The sequence below is a fragment of the Populus alba genome, chromosome 6 (genome assembly GCF_005239225.2).
Source record: "Populus alba chromosome 6, ASM523922v2, whole genome shotgun sequence".
NCBI classification, from domain to species: Eukaryota; Viridiplantae; Streptophyta; class Magnoliopsida; order Malpighiales; family Salicaceae; genus Populus; species Populus alba.
The window spans coordinates 738,824-752,101 of record NC_133289.1 but is presented as its reverse complement, the minus strand read 5'-3'; the positions used below and the strand labels follow the sequence as shown (position 1 = coordinate 752,101).

General features: G+C 32.1%; 1 protein-coding gene and 1 pseudogene across 1 annotated transcript; both read right to left on the bottom strand.

Annotated features, from left to right (window-relative positions):
- Positions 1–5,001: 5,001 nt before the first annotated feature.
- LOC118058464 (rho GDP-dissociation inhibitor 1) lies at positions 5,002–8,340 on the bottom strand. The gene is made up of 5 exons (XM_035071166.2): positions 7,660–8,340; positions 7,491–7,557; positions 6,892–7,110; positions 6,668–6,792; positions 5,002–6,082 (listed from the first exon to the last, which is right to left on the bottom strand). Exons 1-5 carry the CDS (start codon positions 7,936–7,938, stop codon positions 5,999–6,001), a joined length of 774 nt encoding a protein of 257 aa, XP_034927057.1. The 5' UTR covers positions 7,939–8,340; the 3' UTR covers positions 5,002–5,998.
- Positions 8,341–10,353: 2,013 nt separating this feature from the next.
- On the bottom strand, positions 10,354–11,928 carry LOC118058486 (uncharacterized; annotated as a pseudogene).
- Between the last annotated feature and the right edge of the window lie 1,350 nt (positions 11,929–13,278).

The following is a 13,278-nucleotide window of genomic DNA, read 5'->3' as shown; positions in this document are numbered from 1 at the left end:
CATGTTGACAAAGTGACTACAGATTGCTTCTTTAAACTTTGTGTGAATGCTATAACTCCCATTGTAGAAAACAAAACTTGTAGTGTTCTTTCTATCATCCATATCTCCAGTTGAATCACTATCAATATAACCCACAAGTTTAAAGCTATTAGAATAACCATGGAATAAGCTAAAATTAACAATACCTTTGATATACCGAAGAGTTTGCTTCAAAACTTTGAAGTGTATCATAATAAGTGTCTCTATAAACCTACTTATAAGTCTCACTACAAAAAAAATATTTGGATGGAGTACATGTTAAATATCTCAAACTCCCAACTAGGCTTTTAAATTTGTAGACTTTAGTGTCTCCCCTTCATTATTCTTTAACATCTATATTCCACACTCAGCTAAAGTATTCACTTTTGCACAATTCTTCATCTTGAATTTCTTGATAACCTCCCTTGAAAACTTCTCTTGATTCACAAAGATTTTATATTTTTTTTATTTGATGTCAATCTCTAAATAGTAGGACATTAGACCAATATTTATTATTTCAAACTCCTTGGTCATTGTTTGCCTGAAATCTTCAAAAAAGTATTTTATTTCATCATCAATTGCACCAAAAATTTGAAAGAAATTAGTTGTCATTGAACTCAAGCCTGCATGTGAACATGGACTCAGTTGGCTGTTGAATGTCAGGAAGGAACTTAATTGATAGATTATAATGAAAATGATATGAGACACCATAACTTAATGAACCATTAACAAAAACATGTTTTTTAAATTGGTTCAAATATTTGGATGCTGAATGTTCTTGATCCAGGCTCTATATACTGAACTCAATCTATAGAAGATTGACGAGGTTCATAAATTTAAGGTAGCCAAGCTCGCAGGAGAGGCAGCTCTTGCCAATACAGAGTTGGAGAAGGCTAAGTGCAAAGTTACCATTAAAGCAGCTGAACAAGCAGAGACGGAAGCATAAAAGGGCAATAAGCTTAGACGAAAACCGAGCGAGAGATGAAGGAGAAGAATAGTGCTTAATTTGAATGCTTTGGAACAAAATGGCGTGCGATATACAGTACTATTGAAGAAGCAAAGTTGATCATACCCACCCCAGTTGCCACCTAATTTAAGTCATTTCTACCTTTCAGCATCTGACTTTTTGGTTAAAGATTTTAGTTACACAGATCTCATCTTTTTAATGTATCTTTAACAGGACTAATTAGTTTGGTCTTTTGTTTTTTCTCCTCTTTCTTAGTTACTTTTTATAATCTTTCTTTTTATTCGGTCACCATTTACTTAATGGTATACATATATTGCTTTATATATAAATTTATATATAAAAAAAAAAAATCAGCTTTAAATAGTGCGCATGTTAATTTATCCTTAAAATTCATTAAATGTTGGTTAAAAACCTAATTATTTTTGGAGTTGTTTAAATTCATGACTGATTTATGAAATAAACTTGAAAAAAGCTTTGTTGTGAACAATAAAAAACTGACTTGAGTTGACTCAATCCAATTACTCAGACCCTAGAGGAGGTCATATCTAGCAAAAATCACTTTTACTCTTATGAATTTCCACGTCTCCAAAGATTACCTGCTGTGAAGCGCAGGTATTAAATCTAGTAAGGAACACTAAAAGGCATGGTTTATATATATATTCAATATAGCAATGATGGTGTAATGATTATTTTGTGATAAAATCAAATAATTTTTTTAAGGTAATATAGTTTTTTTATGATACATTAATTAATCATTATTAAATAGATCAGAAATAAATTGGTTATTTTATTCTTTACAGTACTTAAATAACTTAATTGTCCTTCAAAACAAAACAAAATTTATTAAACAACTATATATATCACTAGTCGTATATATTTGAACAGCATATATATATTTCTTTTTTTCTTTTTTCTTTTTTTGTAAGACCCAGACTTTTGGCATAAACCTAAGCCCAAGTCAGCCCAAACCCAACCTAAGTATTTAAGGAAGAGTTGCAAGAGAATTTATTTCCTCTCTTCTAATTCCTGTAGCCGTTGTGACCCTCCCCTCCTCAAACCAAAGAGTTTAGTTTTTTATCTTGAGTTTTTGGTTTAAGAAAGGTGAAAGTAGCAAGTAAGTGGTTCCCTTTCATATTACTTTTGATTATAGTTCGCTTATGGAATTATTAAAGAAGAGATTAGGGTTTATAAGGATTGAAAGTTTATGCTGTGAAGATTGATTTATGATTATAAAGGGTTTAATGTTAGGTGATTGATTGTTATTTTGTTAGAAATAAGGATTATGAGTTGATTTGTTTAAATTAATTTTTATGGGTTAAGAAATTCATTTTAACCTTGCTGGAAAATCTGGACAGAATAGCATTGAGGTTGAAGATGACCAAATTTTATTTTGGTCCTTGATTTATGAGAAATACAGTTTAGTCCCTAAACTTTGGAAAAATTATAATTTGATCCCTAAATGTATTTTGAGATTCTGGACAATGTTATTATGAGATTAAGGATGATGAATCTCATTTTGATAATTGATTTGGAATATTTTCAGTTTGGTCCCTAAATTCTGGGAATTTACATTTTAGTCCCTAAACTTTATAAAATTACAATTCGGTCCCTGATTCATTCTAGACATAATTGAGGATGGTTTAGGGGTGAAATTTCAGTATGGTTATGTATTTATAGTTTGGTCCAGTTTTGGTAAAATTACGTTTTGGTCCCTGTTTTGGATAATTATCGTTTTAGTCCCTAAACCTAAGAGACTAAACCTGGTTTTCTTTTATGCATTGAAATATTTTAATTGTGTTGCTTTGAGTTGTTTTTTAGTATATTTCGTATATTTATTGTAGGTTCTTCTAACGATACTCAATAGGTTTTTCGGGTCTTTCATCTGATATTCCTTTTAGTTCTATATTTGTCGGGTGAGTGGGATAATCTTTAATATGCATATATTATAAATAAATATTTATGTTGATTATACGATGAGTACAACTAGTTAATTCCTTGAATATCTATATATTTTGCTTTGCTTTATTTTCCGAGTACTCATTTATTTTTGAATTTGCACTCGCAATTTGTTGAACTAAATTCTATTCGATATGATATATATTTCTTTGATGATTATATGAATACCTATTATGCCTTGATATAGGACTTGTCAGTAACTCCATGCTAACGGAGAGTAGTTAGTCTTTGTGCACATAGTATTCTGTATACCTAGCTAGTGAGAGAGGCATCAGCCTGTGGCGACTGATCATCCCACAGTGGTCACCTTCAGGTGTCATCTGGTCACTTTTGGATGTCATCTGGTCACCTTCGGGTGTCATCTAATCTCTGACATTTATTCCACTACGTTATGATAATATGTTTAGTATGTATATGTATATGTATATGTACATGTATATCAAGATAAATCATCTTGCAAACTATTAATATCTAAAATGTATATTAAATATTATTCTCTCACTGAGTTGTTTGAACTCACCCCTCATTTTTAATATTATTTCAGGTTTTTAGTTCTTATAGCAGTTGGACTTTGTTGAGTGTTTCCGCTTCTTCAATTTTAGTTGGTATGCCTTGTTTGTTTTGCAAGGCTTTCCTTTTAGTTTTGATTTGATGTCTTAGACGCTCCATTATTACCTTGTTTTAATTAAGTTTGGATTTTGACAATGTAATGAGTATTATAGATTATTGTTTTTGTTTTAATTACTAATGGAGAGTTTTAAACTATCTTTTGATTTTATTAGTTTTGAATAATATAATATTTCTGAAGATTATAAAGGGCTGCGTATTTTTGAATAAATTGTTCTTTTAATATGTATGTTCTAAGGCTTAGCGTGGGTGAGGTGTCCTTTCGATACTGCTCCTACATTACCGGTCATGAACCCGGGATTCAGGTCGTGACATATATATATATATTAACTTTAATGGATAAATTTTGAAGGGTATGACAGAAGAAAACATTACCCGAAACAGAAGAAAACCGAGAGGCTTTAATGGATAAATCATGGAATTTTCAAAATCTAGAACTAGGTTTAGTCATCCAATTTACCATGAAAGCTAGGTCGGGTTCTTATTTTTTTATTTTAAATTTTTTTTTAATATTTTGTATTATTTTAATGTGTTGATATTAAAATATTTTTATAAAATGTTGAAAGATTTATTTTACAAGTTGTATATATTATTGTTAAACTTGGGATATTTATAATAATAAATAAATAAAAACTATTTTTTTACTTATTAATTTCTTTTTAGTAACTTTAAATGATAATTTATCAGCCCAGCAAACATGTTAAAAGAATAATTTGTAATCAAATAAAATTTGTGCACCCACACAAAATTAAAATCTAACATGGTTAGAAATGAAAGAAAATAATTTCATTACAAATACAACTTTTTTTTGTTATCATTCAATCCACACCTCTTCATCATTAAATTCAATTTCTTTAAGAACATGAAGAATTTTTCATTTCAATATATTATGTATGTTTTAATTATTATATTAATTTCTCAATAATGATATTATTTTCTTTCATAATGATGAAAAACCAACTCATACAGTAAAAGAAAAATCTTACTTTTTTTAATTTAAAACACTCTCTTGTTATTAACTTTTTTTCAATTCATAAAAAAAAAAAAATACTCTAATTCACTCGTTCTTAATTATCATAAACTATTAAATTATAAAAATCATTTATTGTTTATTTTGATCCATTGATTTTTTTCATATTAATTTGATAAAATAAAAAATTCAAACTTTTAATACTGTTATATTATTAAAAAATATTTTTTTAAAAAAATAAAATATGGATATATATACGTGATAAAACATATTTGAAAGTTGATAAAATAAAAAAATATATAGACTTGGAAGCAAGCCCAATCACTACAAAGCTTGGAATCAACAAGCCCAGATACCTAGGCGAAAAATAAAATAACAAAAGCTTCGTTTTTATATTTTCTAGTTTCAGTTCTAATAATCCAAAGCTGAGTATAATGATTGAAAATATGAGATATTTAAAGAGATAAAATAACTTGGTTTGGCCGTCTCTGTCTTCTATATCTCTCTTTTTACATGAACATGAAATTAGCAAAATGTATTCTTATTCCTCGTACCTCCTTCTCTTCTATACTGAGGAACTAACCGAAAACTGTCTAAATGCCACTGCAGATTCACAATCGCTTGCATTGCTAGGATCCGAATAATATATTCAGAAGCTGCATGGCTTTGATCACAATGCAACGACGAGTGTCCTGAATCACATCCATCGTTCTTTTCTACCTTTAGTAACTCTTTCTCAATGACAGTCCAGACAATTGCTGTTGTGTTCCCTCCCACCATGATCATAGGCTCCTGGTCCCCCAGACAATGTCCTTAGAAAGATGAGCCAATTACCCCCGCAAGTCATCCGTTTCAACATGATAGTTATAAAACTAAACTGAGAGTCGACAAAAGATGCAAAACAGAACCGTTGCAAAAGAATTGCAACGAAGAGAACATGACAGAAAAAGGCAGTTAAAGCAGAAAACTTTGTCCAGCTTTGAAAGCAGAGCACAAGGAGAATAATGCTGCGTTGAGTTAATGCCACGCGACTGACTGAAGGGACAAGTACAAAAGAGAGAAGAATGTGGTTGGTTAGAGAAATGAAGATGGAGACATAAAATAAAATTGTTTCTGGGATGGTTTTAAAGTGAATTCCTATCCTTAAAAAAAGTAAAAGTATAGAGGACATGTCCTCTCTGTCTTCATCTCTTTTGTCTTGAGACAATAAACAAAATAATGATCCAAGAGAAAGAAAGGAAGTGCTCAATTTAAGCTAATGGTGGATTTATTAACCAACAATTATGAAAATGAACATCTAGCTGAAAATTTGTAAATCCTCTCTTCATTGTTCAAATGACCAGTCTCAAATTGGAGTCATAAATAAGACAATAAAAAGAAGATGTGTTAAACATCAAAAGCATATTCCAACTTGTAAAACAACTATATGGAAGCTGCAACTTGAAGGTAAAAAGAAACCCTTAGTTTTGAGTTGGCAGCCAATCTTTACGGATGTCGAAGGTGTAGTTGATCTCCAAGTAGCGCTTGTTGTCGTCATCGACAAACTGGAGACAGAGAAAGAAGAAAGCAATGGAAATCAGTAGCAGCTTGTGCAAACCAGAAAATCTATGGATATAATAATTTATCTGTAAAATTTAATGTCTAAACGTTGGATGACACACAAATTAAAATTTTCACTTGTATAGTTTATGGCACACATTACTCCAGAACTAGTTGATTGGAACATTACTCTGCATGTCAATTCGAAGCAGATTAAGTTAGGCCTTGCTGGATGCTCTGAAACACTAACTAAAGTGGTGGGACTTTAAATGGTAATGGATTTAATGCTAGCATATTTGAAATTATTTGAATTTTTGCCTTTTTTTCTAAACCATGCTCTTGAATGTAGGTGCCCCACATGTACTGTCACATGAATCAGCAGAACAGATGAAAAGGGCTGAACATGATGTGCATAGTCCATGTGAAAATGCCTTCTAAGACCTTCAAATAAAGTCTATGGAGCCCGTAACATTTCAAATTTAACAAGTATCATTGAGAAAAGGTGCTAGGTTGAACATATTTTGAACCCACATATTTGCTGCATGAAAATATCGAAGGGCTAAAAAACAAGGAAAACTGTTAGAACTTACTTTAGTTTTAGCAGCATATGATCCTCTAGCAAAAATACCAGATGGAGTAGTTTCTTCGGGCATTTCATGAGTGTAAGGTTCTGCCTGAGGACTAAAGGTTCCGATCATCTCCTTCGAGCTATCAACTGTAAGGAAAAATCACCACGAGGGAAACTCATTATTACACATTAAAAAAGAATGCCAGATAGGGTGAGGTTGCAAGAGATTGATAGAGAGACTGTTACCCTTGACACCAGTTTTCCAAACTGTGTTACTATATTTGAGGCCGGAAACAATGTTGTTCTTAACCTCAAAAGTGAATTGCAGGCTATAGCGGCTACCTTCTTTTAAGGTGAACCAAGAACCTTTAGGCTTGCCATTCTCAGGAACTGAAAGAACAATATCAGGTCTACCAGGGGATTTGATTTCGAGGCTCAGGATTTTAACTTCAGGTTCTAGAGTCTCTACATAGTTAAAAAAAAGCCATTAAGATAATGTCAGAGATCTGAACAAACTTGACCTGCCATTAATTGATTAGATTGCTTCCAAGAATCCAAGAGGCTAACGGAGGAAATTTAATCCAAAATTCAACCATTTACAGATTCAACCAATGAAATAGTATACTTGAATAAATGGAGATGATGACACACCATAGTAACAAATGAAATCAAACACAATTGCTATAAAATTTGGGAAAAAGAAAGTCTAATTTGACAATTATACTTGTGTTTAACCAAAATCAAACCCCTAATTAACAAAAACTTTACCAGTAATTGCAAAGGAAAACTAAACTATACTTCAAATTAACACATTTGAAATTTTCTAAGCTGATTGATCTCATTACCTCCAACAGCCTCAATATCCACAGCCCCAAGAAGCTGTTCCTTCCACCTCCTCAAGCTTTCATCATCCTACATTCTCAAACCCCAGAAAACAGAAAAAAGAAATAGACATAAATAAAGCAAAAATCGAACTGTAACAATGACAAGAAACAAGAATGAGAAAAGACAAACCTTATCTTTCTCAAGTTGTTCTTTAAGTGTGTATTGAGGACCAAGCTCAATCTTCCTTTCATGAGATTCATCATCATCCTCTTCTTCTTGATCAGTTGCATAAAGAGAACTCTCACTCATCTTTCTACTAATCCCACCACTTTTACGTTCATCAACATTATGTTCTTCTTCATTTGGAGGTGTTTTCGTTGTTGCTTTTGTCTCTGAAACTTCATCTTTGTTTTTCTCATCAAAACCCATGCTTTTAGTATTTGAATCCACGCCAACCTCCAAAGACATCAACAGCCCATCAACAGTAACAAAAAGAACTAGATGGAACAGGCACTTGTGTATCTATCTCTCCGTCTGTGTCTCCCTCAGGTAACAAAAAACAAAACAGAAAGCCCCAAAAAAGCAAAGGAACACAAAAAAGAAGCCAAAAACCAGAAACCAACAAAAGAAAGAAGGTCAAAGAATCTTAGAAAGCTAAACACGACACAAAATCCACTCAAAAAAAAACACCGCAAAACACAACCCTTCAAGCAACAAAAAGACACTAGCAAAACCAAGAAAGAGAGATAGAGGAGAAGAGGGGCACGAGTTTAATTCTTGGAAAGTTCAAACAAAGGAAAAGGAAACAGTCATGTGGTGATCCTAAAATTGTGTTTAACTTAGCAACAATGGCAAAGAAAAAAAGAGAGGTGGCAAGATCGTGAAGGTCACTCATGCACTAGGAGGATCCACGAAGACCATGATTCAAGGAGATGGGTGCTTTAAAAATTAGTGCATGATTTTGATTACAAACAAAAAAAAATATACAGAGAGAGACAGAGACAGAGATGTCAGAGTAAGACAGCCTAGGATTGGATGGATGATGGATACCCTTTGACTCTCTGTAATGGAAACCATGATTGAGACATGAAAAAAAGCTGCTTAGGATTCTGATTATTATTATTGGTCTGACCAGCTGTTTTTATCAGTCTTGACTTTGGATAAGCTCTCAGTTTTTAGTACTTTTGATCTTAGGTTGCTTAGATGTACACATTCTTGTCCTTGTCAATGGTGAAACGTTTGTATGTAAGATGTAAAATTCATATTTATCAAACCCGACTTATGGTTGATGTTTACTCTAGTATGAGTTAAGTTTTATTTAAAATTTATGATAACTGAATTGATTAAATTAATTCTTTAATTTTTTTAAAAAAATAAAAACAATATTATTTTACTTTTAAAAAAAAAATAAGCTTAATAAACTCATAACTCAAGTTTTACCATGTTAAATCTCGAGTTAGTTCTGATACCTGCTATAAAACCCAATCAATGTAATAAATAAAAAAAATAATCAATGATTGGTGAGTTTTTAAATCAACAATTTTGAGTTGATAAGCAAATATTGATACAGAAAAACTCATCAATTATACATTTTATGATATGTATATATATTGAACTACAATATTGGTGATTACAAGTATTATAAAATCAATCAATTATAATGTCATTTTAAATTTAGAAAAAGGACCCACATAATGATTTAGCTTAGTGCATAGAGGAAAGAATTCAAAATAATGTAGGTTGATTAATTATGATTCCATAAACAAACAAATGTTTCATTGATTCAATTATGTATTAGAATCGATATATATATATATTATCATGCACAGAATTGATATTATTAAATTTAGCCTTGGATCAAATTTTTAAAAAAAATCTAGGTAAAAATTAATTTAATTAAAACTGATTTGAATTTAAAAAAAAATCATTACAAATCATTTTATTTAAAAAAAAAAATGAAACGTTTTAATTAACCCTAGTGAATCTTAGTTAGCTTGCCCAACCTCCTATTCAAGTGGAGTTTAATAACTTTGACCATTGTGTAGGTAGCAAGGAGAATCTCTGCATTGTATGGTTCCTCTTTCTTTAGTCTCTGTCCCCCACTCATAATTCAAGCCGCTGAGGGAATTATGATGCTCTTAAGAGGTTCATAATTTCAGAATCAAGGGAAATAACAGGATAAAGGTAGTTTCACAGCAGGGTTTGTCAACAAATGCATGCACCTCAGTTAAAAACTTTTTACGAACTTCATGAAATCCTTGTTGAACTATTTGCTTGACCTTATCCCTTGTGTTGATGAAATCATGAAACAAAGAGCTTGTTTTCACACTGATTTTTACCACACTCTAGCTCCTCCAATACTCCAGTGGTTGATAGAGATGTGCTTGAATCATTACGTGATGTCAGCAGGTTGGCAGAGATATCTTACCTAGGTCAACTATGGCACAACAGCAACACAGCTCAGCTCGGATGGTGGCAAAATTTGCCATTTACCTAACCTAGTCCTCAGCTCCAAGTACATTCATCATTGCTCCTTCAGTAGTAAAACCACAGTACCCATACTTGTAGTAGTAATCTCTGGCTGCGTTTATGGGTACCGTTGGTACAGCAGACTGGACACGAGTATTCACCTTCGAAATCCCCTCTTCAATCCCAATATTATATGATTACTCAGTAAATCCAGACAAGAAAGCAGATATAACGAAATTGGGAAAATAGAAAATTATGCAGTGCAAATGAAGAGAATCTAAATGGCTCTTGCTCTGCCCTGTGGTTTGTTGGATCCTTCTCTGCAAACTAAGTCAATCCAATTTGTATAATATAAATTTGAAATGAATCAAAACAGGTCTCCTCAATTCTAAAAAATAATGGATTATCTAGAGATGATAAATGATGCATATTATAGAAAAGTAGACTTGAAGGTTACTGACAAAATATGGAACAAGTCTCTTTCCATTTGATGTTCAAATACTCCTTAATCTTGATGTAACACGGAGAAGATGAAGATTAGTTTCAAGTACAAAATGCCCCAACAAGAGGGAAGCACGTCTCCAAACCCTAGTGGGTAGATATTTAAACACTACGCAGCCAGGCTTGGTAATCTTCACCATTCAAAAAATGCATTCTCAAGAATCTGCAATTCGATTGCCCAATACAAGTATAGATGCCACACCAGCTACTAGTGGAGGGATGAAGTAACTGTTAAACCTTAGACACAACTTATCAATCGCTTCCCCATTTTCTCTTGACACTCTCTTTAGCTGAGACTTCAACAGAAACGCCATTCTTTAATGCACTTGAAAAATCAGAAGGGCCATCTAGAGATGCATTTCTCAAGATTTTTGATGATATCAAAGTTAGCCCGTTTCTTGTCCCTCGCAAAGCATATAGCAAAGGATTGAAGATAACAGCAAGGATCAAGTCAGCTTTTGCAACTACGAGATACTGTACACATAAAATAACATCTTAAGAAAAAGGGAGAGAGCAATTAATCACACACAACAACATTGCAAAAACTCAAGAATTGAAAAGGGAAAACCTTACCATGGCAATAATACCCAGGACAGCAAGACTAGTTTGCTGTGCTTCTGGCCAAAAGTTGTCACCATTGGACCAGCCAAATCGTCCACCCCATCCAAACCAACCTCCCCCACCAGAATCTCCTCCTCCACCTGCTGCCTCCCTCCTCTTAATTTCCTTCGTTCCATTTCTCAAATTCATCTTTCTTTCCACCAAGAGCACTTTCTAAAGCTTTTTAAGCTCGTTCCTGCAGCCACGAAGAAGACAAAGCTAATTTATACCTACAAATACATTTAACGCTCAACGTAGTTTCAAAATTCTTTACAATAACTATAGCTGAATCAGTAAACAGAATATTCTAAACTTCTAAAATAAACTAGATCCCATTTAAACAACCAGCTAACCTTCATTCATTCCAACTCAATAAAAATACTGCAATTAACACGCACACTACCTCGTAACCCCCAGCCTCCCCAATTAAGCAGACAGCAATTCTCTTGGAAGCTCAAAAACCCACTTAAAACACCTTATCACGTTCCACATCCACCATTCAAAACCACAACTTTCAATCACCCCAAAATCCAAACATGGGTTTTGATTTCCAAAACAAAAAACCTCAAAGCTTCAATCTTTCTCACTGTCAGATCAAAATTTCCTTCATTTACATCCAAACAAAACCCAGTAACAATTTTCTCAAAAAGGGATAAAATAAAGCATCAAGGAGCAAACTTTTTTTGTTACTCCCTGCCACTGCCCGGGAAAAGACAAGAAAACTTGCCATTACAGCGGAGTTCTTGCTGCAAAGTGGTCCATCTTTTCTTTCCATCTTGCTTGCGGGTCTGGTTGTAGAATAGCGTACCATTTGATTCGGGTCGGGTTGACGAATGTAGAGGCTTTATGCTAAGAACCTGTGCCATGATGGTGGTGTGTTACCCCTCTACTGACAGCTTGAGAGACAATTAGGTGATGGAGTTGGAGTCTCACGTGGGCTTGGTTTCTTTGGGTTTAAAATTGGTAAGCCCATTCGTAATTTGTGGCCTTTCGATTGTTGGGCTTCGTTTTAGTAAAGAAAGTAGTTGGAGGTTAAAATCTAACTTTAAGCTTTAAGCAATAAGGGACACAAATTAAGCGAGTTGAATCTAATTAATAAAAATAGTATTGTTTTATTTAAAAAAAATTAACTGGTATTTTTATTTTAAAATGATTTAAAAAAAATTAAATCATATTTTAATTAGGTCATGAATTGACCCGACAAATCAACAAGTTCAATTAAAAACTAATTTTTTATATATATTTAATATAAATAATGAAATACATTATATCAAATTTAATAACTTTACTTTGAGTTAATTTAAAAATTTTAAATCCAATGTGTTTTCTTACCTCGAAAAAGTTTCACATATCAAGAATAAATTGCATCTCTAATAGGTTTTTAGTATATTCATTTCTAAGTGTGGTAAAAAAACATATTTCATAAAAACTTTTTTCTTTTAAATTTAAACTCTAGTTGATAATATAGATAACAAATCATTTACCATCAAAGTCAATACCGCAAAATCAAAAGTTATGAATTAAATAAATTAATTACTAACATGTTTCTCTTTTGTTTTATTTTTTAAATTTGAACCAGAGGTCTTTTTATCTCTCAAATGGCATAATATATTTTACTTTTGAAACCATGTGTTCACATGGCATTTTTCAAGTTAAAAGGAAGATCCATGGAATATATGGACCACAAACAGGCTTTGCGCAAAATCTAGCCATCATAAAGGGATAAAAGATAAAAGAGTCTACATCAATACATGCCCTTTGTTTTCTTTTTCTTTCTTTTATTCCTTTTGTGCTTGTCTTGTTTGCAAAAAAAAAAAAAAAAATTCAGACCCCATAAAAAGAACTCAAGTCCTCCCCTTGTCCATTTATGCAACTAATACCCAAGCCTTTTCATCACATCTCGACAACTTACACAGATTTTGATGTTAAATAATTGCTTATATTATAGTCACAAAGATATGATCGTGACACAAACTTATTAATTTAGAAAAAATTATTAAATTTTATTTAAAATTCAAATTATAAGGTTAATAGGGTAACTAGATCAATTCATAACAACTTCATTTTAATATATGTATTTTTTAAAAATAGTTAAAATGATATCATTTATTTTTTAAAATTTAATTTATAAGTTAAAAGAGTTATTCATCAAACTAAACCGAGTCAAGTTTAATAAAATTGATTTAAACTATGTTTTAAAAAAAAAAATTCGTGGATCATTTGCAAATTGCAATATAT